Below are 13,707 nucleotides of genomic sequence, written 5' to 3' on the forward strand. Positions count from 1 at the left end.
CTTATGTCCATGATGGAGAAAAGGGAATATGAATTGCAGATAAATTATATTTTTAAAAATTTTTATTTTATTTAATTAAAAGTAACCGAATAAAATAAAATGAAATAAATGAAAAATAAAATAAAAGTTTCGAAAATTAGAAGAAAATGAAATAAAGGCAAATTGAAAACTAAATTAATTAATTAATTAAAAATATTTTCAAAAAAATTCTTAGTTAATTTCGAAATATGAGAGAGGAAAGTAGTTAAGTGATTTTTTCTGAAAAAGATTTTGAAATTAGCAATCAAAAAGATATGATTGAAAATTATTTTGAAAAAGATATGATTGAGAATATATGATTGCAATTTATAAAAAAAAGATATGATTGAAAAGATATGATTGAAGAAATTAAAAAAATTTGATTTTTGGAAAAGATTTGAAAAGATCAATTTTTGAAATTAGAATATTGACTTGACTAAAAAAAAGATATGATTTTGAAAATCTTTGACTAAATTAATGCAAAATTTCAAAATTTATGAGTAAGATAAGGAAAAGATATTTTTTTAATTTTTGAATTTTAAGGAGGAAAGAGAAAAACAACAAAATGACACTAAACTTAGAAATTTTAGATCAAAACAAAGAGAACAAACAAGAAAACTTTGAATGTCAAGATGAACACCAAGAACACTTTGAAGATCAAGATGAATACCAAGAACAAATTTTTGAAAAAGTTTTAAGTAAATAAAAGCACAAAAATACCAAACTTAAAATTTTTAGAGAATCAAACACAAATTTTTGAAAATTTAAGGGAAAACACAAAGAAGACACCAAACTTATAGTTTTTAAAGATCAAGAAAGAACTAGGAACATGCAAATTCGAAAAAATTAAAAGAAAATAAAAGCATGCAATTGACACGAAACTTAAAATATGAAACTAAACTTAAATAAAAGACTCTAAACCAACAAAAATAAAGTATTCCTAATCTAAGCAACAAGATAAACTGTCAGTTGTCCAAACTTGAACAATCCCCAGCAACGGCGCCAAAAACTTGGTGCATGAAATTACAATCACACTTTTGCAACTCCGCACAACTAACCAGCAAGTGCACTAGGTCATCCAAGTAATACCTTACGTGAGTAAGGGTCGATCCCACGGAGATTGTCGGCTTGAAGCAAGCTATGGTTATCTTGTAACTCTTAGTCAGGATATCAATAATTCTCAGATTTAATTGTAAAAAGTAGAAGAACATGAAATAAATACTTGTTATGCAGTAATGGAGAATAGGTTGAGGTTTTGGAGATACTCTGTCTCCTGAATCTATGCTTTCCTACTATCTTCTTCTTCACACACGCAAGGCTCCTTCCATGGCAAGCTTTATGTTGGGCATCACCGTTGTCAATGGCTACTTCCCGTCCTCTCAGTGAAAATGTTCCAAATGCGCTGTCACCGCATGGCTAATCATCTGTCGGTTCTCGATCATGTCGGAATAGGATCCATTGATCCTTTTGCGTCTGTCACTACGCCCAACACTCGCGAGTTTGAAGCTCGTCACACTCATCCCTTCCCGGATCCTACTCAGAATACCACAGACAAAGTTTAGACGTTCCGGATCTCAGGAATGGCTGCCAATAATTCTAGCTTATACCACGAAGACTCTGATCTGAATCATGAGGCTAAGAGATATTCATTCAATCTAAGGTAGAACGGAGATGGTTGTCAGGCACACGTTCATAGGTGAGAATGATGATGAGTGTCACAGATCATCACATTCATCAGGTTGAAGTGCGAATGAATATCTTAGAATAGAAGCAAGCGTGATAGAATGGAAAACAGTGGTAATTGCATTAATTCATGAAGAACAGCAGAGCTCCTCACCCCCAACAATGGGGTTTAGAGACTCATGCCGTAGAAGATACAATATGAAACGTGTAGAATGTCATGAGGTCCAAGATGAATCACTAAAAGTAGTTTTTATAGTAAACTAGTGACCTAGGGTTACAGAAAATGAGTAAGCTAGAGTAGTTAGTGTAGAAATCCACTTCCGAGGCCCACTTGGTGTGTGCTTGGGCTGAACATTGAAGCTTTCATGTGTAGAGACTTTTCTTGGAGTTAAACGCCAGCTTTTGTGCTAGTTTGGGCGTTTAACTCCAGCTTTTATGCCAGTTCTGGCGTTAAACGCCCGAATTCTTAAGCTGACTTGGAACGCCGGTTTGGGCCATCAAATCTTGAGCAAAGTATGGACTATTATATATTGCTGGAAAGCCCAGGATGTCTACTTTCCAACGCAATTAAGATCGCTCCAATTGGGCTTCTGTAGCTCCAGGAAATCCACTTCGAGTGAAGGGAGGTCAGAATCCAACAGCATCTGCAGTCCTTTTTCAGCCTCTGAATCAGATTTTTGCTCAGGTCCCACAATTTCAGCCAAAAAATACCTGAAATCATAGAAAAATACACAAACTCATAGTAAAGTCCAGAAAAGTAATTTTTATTTTAAAACTAACTAAAATATACTAAAAACATACTAAAAACAATGCCAAAAAGCGTATCAATTATCCGCTCATCAGTGTTCTTATTATTGGTTATGAAAAGGTGTGTTTTGGGGTTTCGGATTAAGATAAAAAGCAAGAATAGCAATGGCAGAGGAAATAAAATAATAACAATAAAAAGCCTTGATTAGGAGAGATTAATCGGAAGTTCTATCCTTGTTGGATTTTTCTCAAGATCAATTGATAATTGAAGGTTGCTTCTACTTAGTTATCCTTTACCAAGTAAAGTAAAAGAAAGTCAAGTAAGTTGGAAGTCTACTTCTATTCACAAGTTCTAATCCTCTCCCTTGGGAAGGATTAGCGTTAGTGACTAGAGAGCCAGCCAACAATAAGCCCAATTACAATTTAACTCTTGAGTAATTCAACTCAAGGGTCTCCAAATATTAATCAACTCCAAAATCAAGTTAGGATCTAACTTAGAACATCAATTAATAACAAACAATAGAAGAAGTGATAAATCTGAAATACCTCAAATTGCATTAAATAAAAGAAATCAAGTTAAACATGAGAATTCCTGAACCAAATTAGAAAAATAAATAAAAGGAACATTGAACCTGTAATTGAAGAAGATGAAATCCTAATTCCTTTAAGAGGAATCCTAATCCTAAATCCTAAGAGAGAGGAGAGAACCTCTCTCTCTAAAAACTACATCTAAATTATGAAAAGTGAATTATGAGTCATCTATGTTGTGTTTTTTTATGAATGGATGGACTCCCCCACTTTATAGCATCTAATCTGTGTCTTCTGGGCCAAAAACTGGGTCAGAAACCGCCCAGAAATTGCTGGGGACGAAATCTGTCACGCTGATTTTCGTCACTGTGACGCGTCCGCGTGGAGCACACGTTCACGTCACCTAGCCGTACGGCCACTATGGCAAATTATATATCAAATCGAATCCCCGGACGTTAGCTTTCCAACGCAACTAGAACCGCATCATTTGGACCTCTGTAGCTCAAGTTATGACCGTTTGAGTGCGAAGAGGTCAGGCTGGACAGCTTAGCGACTTCTTCAACCTCTTGTATTCCTTCCACTTTTGCATGCTTCCTTTCCATCCTCTGAGCCATTCCTGCCCTGTAATTTCTGAAATCACTTAACAAACATATCAAGGCATCAAATAGTAATAAGAGATGATTAAAATACACAAATTAAAGACTCTAGGAAGCAAGTTTTCAATCATAAAACAAATTCTGGGAAGGAATTGTAAAACCATGCAAATAGTATGAATAAGTGTGCAAAGGCTTGATAAAAACCACTCAATTGAGCATAAGATAAACCATAAAATAGTGGTTTATCAACCCTCCTTAGGGATAAAATCTGGTAGTAGGAAAAAGAGTACATCACCTTGCCTGACTAACTGAAATACAGTTTTAAAGAAGATGTATTCCAAGTATTTGGTTGGATAGTTCCATCAAGCTTTTGTATTTTGTATGCTCCTTTGCCGATGACTCTCTGGATTCGAAATGGTCCTTCCCAGTTGGTGCTTAGTTTTCCATGTCCTTGTGGTTTTCGTATATCTTCAATCCTTCAGAGAACGACATCTCCCTCTGAAAATGTCATTGGTTTGAGCCTCTTGTTGTATTTCCGAGTTATAGCTCGTTTAGCGGCTAGTTGATGCAGTGCTGATTTGTCTCGGTTTTCTTCGACGAGGTCAAGCTCAGTTCTTCTGTTTTCGATGTTGTCGCTTTCGCTAACGTTTGTAGTTCTGGTGTTTTGTAGGGATACCTCAATGGGTATCATGGCATCACATCCGTAGACCAACCTAAAGGGGGTTTTCCTTGTTGATGATTGTTCAGTTGTGTTATAGCTCCATAGTACTTCAGGGATAAGCTCGGACCATTCTCCTTTTGAGTCTTCGAGCTTCTTTTTAAGGCCCTGCAAAATGATCTTATTTGCAGCTTTGGCTAAACCGTTAGTTTGTGGATATTCGACAGAAGAGAATTGTTGAACTATTTTAAAATTTTGTATGAAACTTGTGAACTTTTGATCTATAAATTGTCTACCGTTATCAGTAATAATGAATTGAGGAATACCGAATCGGCATAGGATATTTTTCCATACAAAAGAAATCATTTTTCGGAAGTAATTTTTGCCAATGGTATTGCCTCTATTCATTTTGTAAAGTAATCAATGGCAACAATTAAAATTTTAACCTGGCCTGGGGCGGGTGGAAAAGGCCCGAGGATGTCTTGCCCCCATTTGTTGAAAGGCCAGCATATCTCGGATGTGTGTAACTGCTCGGCTGGGTTGTGGATGATTGGTGCATGACGTTGGCAATGATCGCAATGCTTAACGTTGTTCATGCAATCTTGTTGTAACGTCGGCCAGTAGTAACCTTCTCGGAGGATTTTGGCAGCTAGACTTCGGCCGCCTATGTGCGTGCCACAGACACCTTCATGAACTTCATCTATTCCCAGCTTGGCTTCTGTCGTGTTTAGACATCTTAGGAGAGGTATTGTAAATCCTCTTTTGTATAGTTCGATTTCGAGTATTGTTTAGAAACTTGCTCTTCTTTTGAACTTTCGTGGATTTTGGATGTTGTTGGGGATGTTACCTGTTTGTAAGTAAGTTATGAAGGGTGACCTCCAGTCATCTTCCTACGAAATACTCGAAATTTTTGTTCGCATAACACTAGGTTCTTCAAGTGTTAGTTGAGATAATATAGGTGTCATAGTTTGACTTCTTGTTGTTGCTAATTTTGAAAGGATATATACTCTATCATTTTGTTCCCGAGGTATGTGGGATATATTGAATTTTTGAAAATTACTGACGAGGTTATTGACGATGGTATTGTATTTTTATAATAATGGGTCTTTTACCTGGAAGTTACCTGTTACCTATTGTACCACAAGGAGGGAGTCGCATTTGATGTTTAACTGTGTTATGCCCATTGTGTGAGCCAGTCGTAGCCCTGTTATTAGAGTTTCATACTCTGTTTGGTTATTGCTTGCGTGGAAAGTAAATTGCAGGGATTGTTCTAGTGCTATTCCTTGTTCGTCCTCGAGTAGTATTCCTGCTCTGGAACCCTTACTGTTTGAGGCTCTGTCGACATATAGTGTCCATATGTTATCTTTAGGATCTTTTTCTTCTAGAGTGAGTTCTGCAATGAAGTCGGCCAGTGCTTGTGATTTGATGGCTCCTCTGGACTGGTATTGGCTGTCATATTCTGACAACTCGATCGACCATTTGATTAATCTTCCTGCTAGTTCAGGCTTCATCAGTATTTGTCTTAAGGGTTGTTCGGTTCTGACCACGATGGTATGGCTTTGGAAGTAGTGTCGCAGGCGTCTGGCTGTTGTTACAAGAGTCAGAGCCAGTTTTTCTAGCTTCGGGCGGATCTCGGCGTTCTAAAGGGTTTGCTTACGAAGTATACTGGGTGTTGTTGTTTCCTTGTTTCTGTTACCAAGACAGAATTGATGGCATGGTTAGTAATAGATAAATAGAGATAAAATGGTTTATCAGCCTCTGGGGTTTGGAGGATTGGAGGTGCTGAAAGTATGCCTTTGAGCTCGGTGAAAGCTGTTTCGCATTCTTCGGTCCAATGGAATTGTTCTTGTTTCCTTAGGCTTTTGAAGAAATGGTGTGATTGGTGGGCTATACGGGGTAGGAACCTAGCCAACGCTGCAAGTCGGCCAGTCAGTTATTGGACTTCCTTGACTGTCTTTGGGCTTCTCATGTTAAGGATTGCCTGGCATTTTTCAGGGTTTGCTTCGATACCTCGGCAAGTTAGCACGAAGCCTTGGAATTTCCCACTCTACACTCCGAGGGCACATTTTTCTGGGTTGAGTTTCATGTTGTATTGGAATATCTCTGTTAGATTGTTGATGTGGTTTGCCGTATGTGTTGATTTTGCCACCATGTCATCGACATAGACTTCTATGTTTCGGCCAATTTGATTTATGAAAATTCTGTCCATGAGTCTTTGGTAAGTAGCACCTGCATTTTTGAGTCTAAACGGCATAACCTTATAGCAGAAATTACCATTCTCAATAATAAAAGCAGTTTTATCTTGGTCAGCCTCATGCATTAGGATTTGGTTATAGCCAGAATAGGCATCCATGAAACTTAAACATTGAAAACCAGAGGAACTATCAACAAGTTTATCAATGCATGGGAGAGGTTATGCGTCCTTTGGATAGGCCTTGTTGAGGTCTGTATAGTCTACACACATCCTCTACTTACCGTTATTCTTTTTTACTATTACCACGTTGGCTAACCAAGTGGAGTATCTGAGCTCTTTGATGAAGCCAGCGTTGAGTAGTTTTAGGGTTTCTTCCAAGGAGGCTGCCCTCTTGTCAGTGCCGAGGTGTCTTTTCTTCTGAGCTATAGGTCGGACTAATGGGTTGATGGCTAACTTGCGACAGACGACGTTGGGATCTATCCCTGGCATATCTGCTGGGGTCCATGCGAACAGGTCAACATTTTGTCTTAATAGCTCGGTTAATCGATCTTGTTCATCATTTTTTAGTGCGATGCCGAGGTATGTATATTTTCCTTCCTCGGTTATTAACTGAATATTAGAAAGGTCATATGTTGGCATCGATCGTTCTTGATAATTGGTTCTAGGATCCAGGTCGGCCAGGGGAGGTAATCGATCTGAGATATATACTGCTTGGACATACTGCTGGTCGGGTTGCCTTGATTGTTCATTCTTCAGGCTGGCGTTATAGCACTGCCTGGCCTCCTTCTGGTCTCTGTGGATAGTTACAACTTTGTTATCCTGCGAGAGAAACTTGACACACAAATGCACAGTAGAAACAATAGCATTGAATACATTCAACGAAGGTCTGCCTAGAATGATATTATAGGGACTTTTGCAATCCACGACGAGATATTGTATTTCTAAGGTTTTGCTATTAGGATATTCTTCGAAAGTAGTTTGTAACCAGATGTACCCTCGGATGGACACTCGCTCACCTGAGAAACCTTCCAGATCTCCGGATGAGGGTTGGAGGATCTTGTCGCTGAGTTTCATTTTTTGGAATGTTGAATAGAACAGCACGTCCGCGCTGCTCCCTAGATCCATCAGGATCTTCTTTACCAGTGGCTCACCGACCTGTGCTGTAATGACGACTGGGTCGTCCAGCTTCCAATCGGTCGCCTTATAGTCTTTAGGGACGAATGAAATTTCTGGTTTGTCCTTGTTGATGGGTGTTGGGAGAAAAATCATCGGTAAAGAATTTCACAAAAATAATCGCGTTGCAAGTATAGATCTAAACAGACAATTAAACCTCAATCAAATTTAATTTGTTTGTCACTAAAGCAAACCCAATAAAAATAAACCGAAATATTTAAACATCGGGTCGTCTCTCAAGGAATTGCAGGGGAGTATACTTATAATTGGTTATGAGATTGTATCTTTTTGGGTTTTGAAATAAGGAACAAGAAAGTAAAATGACAAGAAAATAAACTAATAATTAAGAAAAGTCCTAGCAAGGATTGATTATTGGAATTCCTATCCCCATTATCATAGTCACTTGTGATGGTAATTACCTTTTGCTCTCACTTAGTTAACCTCTAACACTTGAAGGTAAGTCAAGTGAGCAATTCAACTACTTGAGTTCACAAGTCCTAATCAAAGACTAGAGTTAGTGAGGCTCAAGCCAACTAGCAACTTCTAATTACCAAACAACAAGAGACTTTGACAATTCAAGAGTCTCTAATTTACTCAATCTAAGCTAAGAACATAAAAAGCTAATTTAAAATCCAACCAAGAATTTTATCAAACACTTGGAAGGCACAGAATGAAAGCATAGAAAAGCAATAAGAGAATGTAAAATCTAAAACCAACAATTGCAAAATTAATGATAACAATTAACGGAAGAAGCAATAAATATGAAATACCTCAAATTGCGTAAAAAGGGAAATCAAATCTAACATGAGAATTCATAAACTAAATAAAGAGATCAACAAGAGAGATAGATGAACTAAAGTACTAGAACAATTAAGAGTAGAAGAAAACTAAATTAAATTGTAATAGAAATCTGAAATTGAGAAGACCTAAAGCTAAAAACCCTAAAACCTAGAGAGAGGAGAGAGTCTCTCTCTCTAGAAACTACATCTAAAACTTAATGTGTGAATAATGAGGTGTGTATGATTGATCCCCTCCCCCCACTCTGCAGCCTCTAATCTGTGTTTTCGGGCTTGGAATTGGGCCAAAAATAGCCCAGAAATTGCCCCCAGTGTCTTCTGTGTAATGCAGCACGTGACGCTCTGTCACGCGTATGCGTCGTCCACGCATACACGTCGCTTCCAGCTTCTCAAAACATCATTTTCTTGCATTTCTTCCACTTTTGCATGCTTTCTTTCTATCCTCTAAGCCATTCCTGCCTTATAAACCCTGAAAATTCTCAGCAAACATATCACGGCATCGAATAGTAATAAGATGGGATTAAAATTAGCAAATTTTAGGCCAAAGAAGCATGTTTTATTTCAATCATAGTACAAAATTAGGAAGAAAAATGTAAAACATGCGAATTATATGATAAGTGTGAGAATAATGGATAAAATCTACTAAATTAAGCACAAGATAAACCCTAAAAATGGGGTTTATCAATCTCCCCACACTTAAACATTAGCATGTCTTCATGCTAAGCTCAAGAGAAGTGAAAGAGCGAAACTCTCGCGCGATCTAGAATTTTCACAAAAATATAATCGCGTTGTAAGTATAGCTTTTAGACCGACAAGAATTCCTTTCTTACAAAAGTTTTGGTTGTCACAAGTAACAAACCCCTTTAAAATTTATAACCGAAGTATTCAAACCTCGGGTCGTCTTCTCAAGGAATTGCAGGGAGGTATGTTCTTATTATTGGTTATGAGTTTTGTAAATTGGGGGTTTTTGAAATAAGGAGCAAGTAATTTAAATGACAAGAAAAATAAATTAATAATAATAAAATCTCTTGGTAAGGTATAAGAATTTGGAATTTCTATCCTAGTTATCCTTATCAGATGTGATGATAATTGGGTTTTAATCCCACTTAGTTAAGTCAAGTGGACTAATTAGCTTGATCCTCAAGTCCTAATCAATCCCTGTGGGAAGACTAGCTTTAGAGCGATCCAAATCAATTAGTAATCTGCCAATTTCAATCACTGCTGAGTTTGAAAACTCAAGTGTTACCAATTACTTAACCAAAGCCAAAAGGAAGAAAATATCTAAATTAAATTAAAAGCATCCATATAAATAAAGCAAAGCAAAGTCAAATCTGAAATACCTCAAAATATATTAAATAGAAAACCAATCTAAAAAATAAGAGTTCATAAACCAATTTGAGAAAATAAATAAAAAGAACATTAAACCTAGAAATTGAGAAGAAATAATCCTAAATCCTTTAAGAGGAATCCTAATCCTAAATCCTAAGAGAGAGGAGAGAACCTCTCTCTCTCTAAAAACTACATCTAAATCCTAATAATTATGTGAATATGAGTGTATGATCCGTCCTCTTGATTTCTCCATTCTCTGGCTTATATTTTGTGTTTCTGGATTCAGAATTGGGCCGAAAAAGGGTCTAGAAATTGCAGGGGGCGTTTTCTGCAGATTCTGATGCGTGGCGTCTGTCACGCGTTTGCGTCATCTGGGAGTTTTCCTTGTCACGCGTTTGCTTTGGTCACGCGTACGTGTCATTTGCGTTCTGTTCAAGGCAGCGTCTGCGTCAGTCACACGTTCGTGTTTATGCCTTTTCGCGCTAGGCACGCGACTGCGTCGTCCATGCGTTCGCGTCGCTGCCCTTTTCTTCAAAACTCCATTTTTGTGCTTTCCTTCCATTTTTGTATGTTTTCTTTCTGTCCTCTAAGCCATTCCTGCCTGCCTTAGGAGATCTGAAAATACTTAACACACAAATCACGGCATCGAATGGTAATAAAGGGTAATTAAAATTAATATTTTTAAAGCATAGGAAACATGTTTTTCACATATACCACATAATAAGGAAGGAAAAGTAAAACCATGCAATTTACATGAATAAGTGGGTGAAGGATTGAATAAATCACTTAAATTGAGCACAAAATACATAATAAAATATGGGTTTATCAACCTCCCCACACTTAAACAATAGCATGTCCTCATGCTAAATCCAAGAGAAAGGGTAAAGTTAGAATGGTGGAATCTCATGCAATGCATTCTATTCTAAATGCAAACTTCCTACATGAGTCATGCAACTTTAGTTATTATCCACCTATATATATAAGGCTTACATGTGGTTAATTTGTTTCATATTTTCAAGGAATCATATATACATAGCCAGACCCTAGATAATGTTAAAGCACTTTTACAATTGAGATGGGTAAAAGTATTTCACAAACCTGCAAGACAATTAACAATTAAGCAGAGATATATGGTGTTGAGCTATTGAACCCTCACTGGATTTTTGTGTTTACTCTCTAGTCACTCAGTGTTTATTGGGTTAATCACTCTATTCTTTTTCTATCCTTGCTTTCTAAGACTTTGTTTTTCATCTAACCAATCAACAATTATGGAATACAGACATGCAAAAATCATGAGGTTTTTTTCAAGGTTGTAATGGGGCCAAGGTAAAGGTAAGGGTATATGTATAAGGCTAAGTGAGCTAACAAAGTGAATCTTTGATTAGTCTAAGATCTCACCTAACATACATACTTTATATAATTTAAAGTTTCTTTACCTATTTATCCAAATTTTCTCACTTTGTATTACAAGCTCATGCATTGATTCTTTTTATTTTGCATTTGGGGAGATTTTGTATTCCCTTATTTAAATACTGAAAATATATATTATTATTATTTTTTTTTTGTGATGCACATGGTAATTTAGTTATTTTGATTTCACATGAGCATGCTTTCCAAATTTCTGAACTAACTTATTCATTTTAAATTCCTACTTTGTTTCTATCATCCCATGTTCCCATAAAATTCCCTACACTTAATTATACACAATATCTATCTTAAGCTAACCAAAGATTCAACTTGGGATTTTTATTTTGTTTTTCTGCTTAAGGCTAGTAATGTGGTTATAGAACAAGAGGGGATTAAAAAGCTCAAGGGGGCTAACAAAGGTGATGTAAAAGGTAGGCTAAATTGGGATAAGTGAGAAAAAATTCAAACCATGGCCTCAATAATCTCTTGGTATGTATCTATATTCTATATTGGACATATAGATTAAAACAAAGTAAAGAACACCAGAATGAAAAAGAAGGGCAAAACACACAGGAATGAAATTTATGGTTTTGAATATAACCATACAATTAAACTCAAAACTCACAGGCTGTGTGTTCTTTTGACTCAAAAATCATATATCAATTATGTATATCATGCAAGTAGAAATCAAGAGTTCCCATTATTCTCAATGTAAATCTTAGGGTGGCCCTTAAAATCTTAGTGTTCCTCCTTGAAGAAATGTTGTTAATTAACTAACATGTAATGTTATATATACATGGTGTGTGGATGTTTGATTCTGTTAAAGTCTCTAGTTTACTTCTTTTTATTTTCGATTAAATCAAACTATTATATGCTAAAAGGGTAAACTATACTAATTAATCCACATATTCTATAACTAATAAGTTTAGAATTGCAAACTAAACTAAATGTCTAAGATATAAACTAAAGTGCAAAATGCAGAAATAAAGTAAAAATACAGAAAAAAAACAATGTGCAAGTACTGAAAAATAAAAAATAAAAATAAAAATACAGAAAAATAAACAAAATAAGATAGAAGAGTCTGTAGTAGTTCACCAAAAAGATAAGCCAGGGATGGCGACCTTCCCACACTTAAAATATAGCATCGTCCTCGATGCTCATTCAAGCTGGGTGTGAAGAAGTGTCATCACTGGAAGGATGGGCTGCTGGAGTCTTTGTGGTGGCCTGAGGGTCTGCAGGCTGGATAAGTGTAGGAGGATCTGTCTGCTGCAGTGGAGGCGCTGACTGTAGAGGAATCTTCGGATCTGTGGCCTGTAGCTGGTGGTGCTCCTCATGCTGTGGCGCAGCCTGCTCTGGTCCTGCCTGCTCAGCCTCTCTCTGTGCATGTGTCTCCTCCTCATGCTCGTCCGCCTCCTCCTTAGATGGCTCTGATGGTGTGTCAGGTTCAGAGGGAATGTCATGGTGACCAGTGCGGAGCAACAACTTTAAATGCTCATAGCGTCGCTTGTTGCAACGCTCAGATCTCTCATATCGCCGCTGGTTGCGGTGCTCCATCTGGTCTAGCTGCTGAAACAGGCGGTGCACGAGGTGGTAAATGGGCTCTGAGGCAGGTGGAGGTGCAGTGGTGGTAGTTGGTGCAGCAGTTGATGAAGAAGGGGCAGCTGAAGGTGTGGCTGCCTCATCAGAAGCGGTGAGGAATGGGGGTCTGTAACCTAAAGCCTGAAACTTCCTGCTGTGAGGGATAATCTTCTTGCAGTCTACAGCAGGTGGCTTCTCATCAGCAAGCTCCCAAGGCACGTCAGCTCGGCGGCCTAGCTGGGTGATCAGATAAGGGAAAGGGAGGGTGCCTCTGACATGGACCCTGGCCATATAATACCGGATGAAACGTGGAAGATACAGGTCCTTACCCTCCATCACACACCAGATGAGGGTGATCATAGCAGCGGGTAGCTCTGTCTCATGAGTACTCAGCATTACATAGTTGCTCAGAATCTGGTGCCAGAGTCGAGCCTCATCATTCAAATATATCAGCTTGATTCCCTTAGGCACCACTGTATTCTTACCCATGACCCATGGGACAGTAGGATCAAGGGCTATCCTCTGCTTGACAGCATCCCAGTCAAATCTCATAAATCTCATATCCTCTTCAGCCTTTTGGTATCCGTCAGGCTGATTTGACTTAGGCTGAAGCTGGAGGATATCCTCAATAGCTTCCTCAGTGACTAAAATCTATTTTTCTCTGAGGTGCACTGCATCCAGGGAAGTCTTGAAATAGTTACAGTAAAATTCTCTGACCCAGGAAGCATTGACCTCTGTCAAGTTTCGTTCCAAGAAGAACCAGCCTCTCTATTTTATCTGTTCGGAGGTGTACTGCTGTAGTTCGTCTGGAATTTTTAGAGTTCTTTCCAGGTACAGGTTCCGGGAAGTGGCAAACACTGGGTACCTCAGCTCACAGTATTTGTTTGCAAATTTTACCGGTCAGCTGCAGGTACCAACTGGTCAGCCTTTTCCTGCGCGAAAAAGTTCTTTTCCCGCCAGGAATCATCATGCAAAATGTCGAGGATGGTCATAGAGGAT

General features: G+C 37.9%; 2 protein-coding genes across 2 annotated transcripts; both read right to left on the minus strand.

Moving 5' to 3' along the window:
• Positions 1-4,050: 4,050 nt before the first annotated feature.
• On the minus strand, positions 4,051-4,596 carry LOC140176055 (uncharacterized). Its single transcript, XM_072205910.1, has one exon. It carries the CDS (start codon positions 4,594-4,596, stop codon positions 4,051-4,053), a length of 546 nt encoding a protein of 181 aa, XP_072062011.1.
• A 1,681-nt stretch (positions 4,597-6,277) lies between these two features.
• On the minus strand, positions 6,278-7,693 carry LOC140176056 (uncharacterized). Its single transcript, XM_072205911.1, has 2 exons — positions 6,741-7,693; positions 6,278-6,587 (listed from the first exon to the last, which is right to left on the minus strand). Exons 1-2 carry the CDS (start codon positions 7,691-7,693, stop codon positions 6,278-6,280), a joined length of 1,263 nt encoding a protein of 420 aa, XP_072062012.1.
• Positions 7,694-13,707: the final 6,014 nt, after the last annotated feature.

This window comes from Arachis hypogaea, chromosome 11 (assembly GCF_003086295.3).
Source record: "Arachis hypogaea cultivar Tifrunner chromosome 11, arahy.Tifrunner.gnm2.J5K5, whole genome shotgun sequence".
NCBI classification, from domain to species: domain Eukaryota; kingdom Viridiplantae; phylum Streptophyta; class Magnoliopsida; order Fabales; family Fabaceae; genus Arachis; species Arachis hypogaea.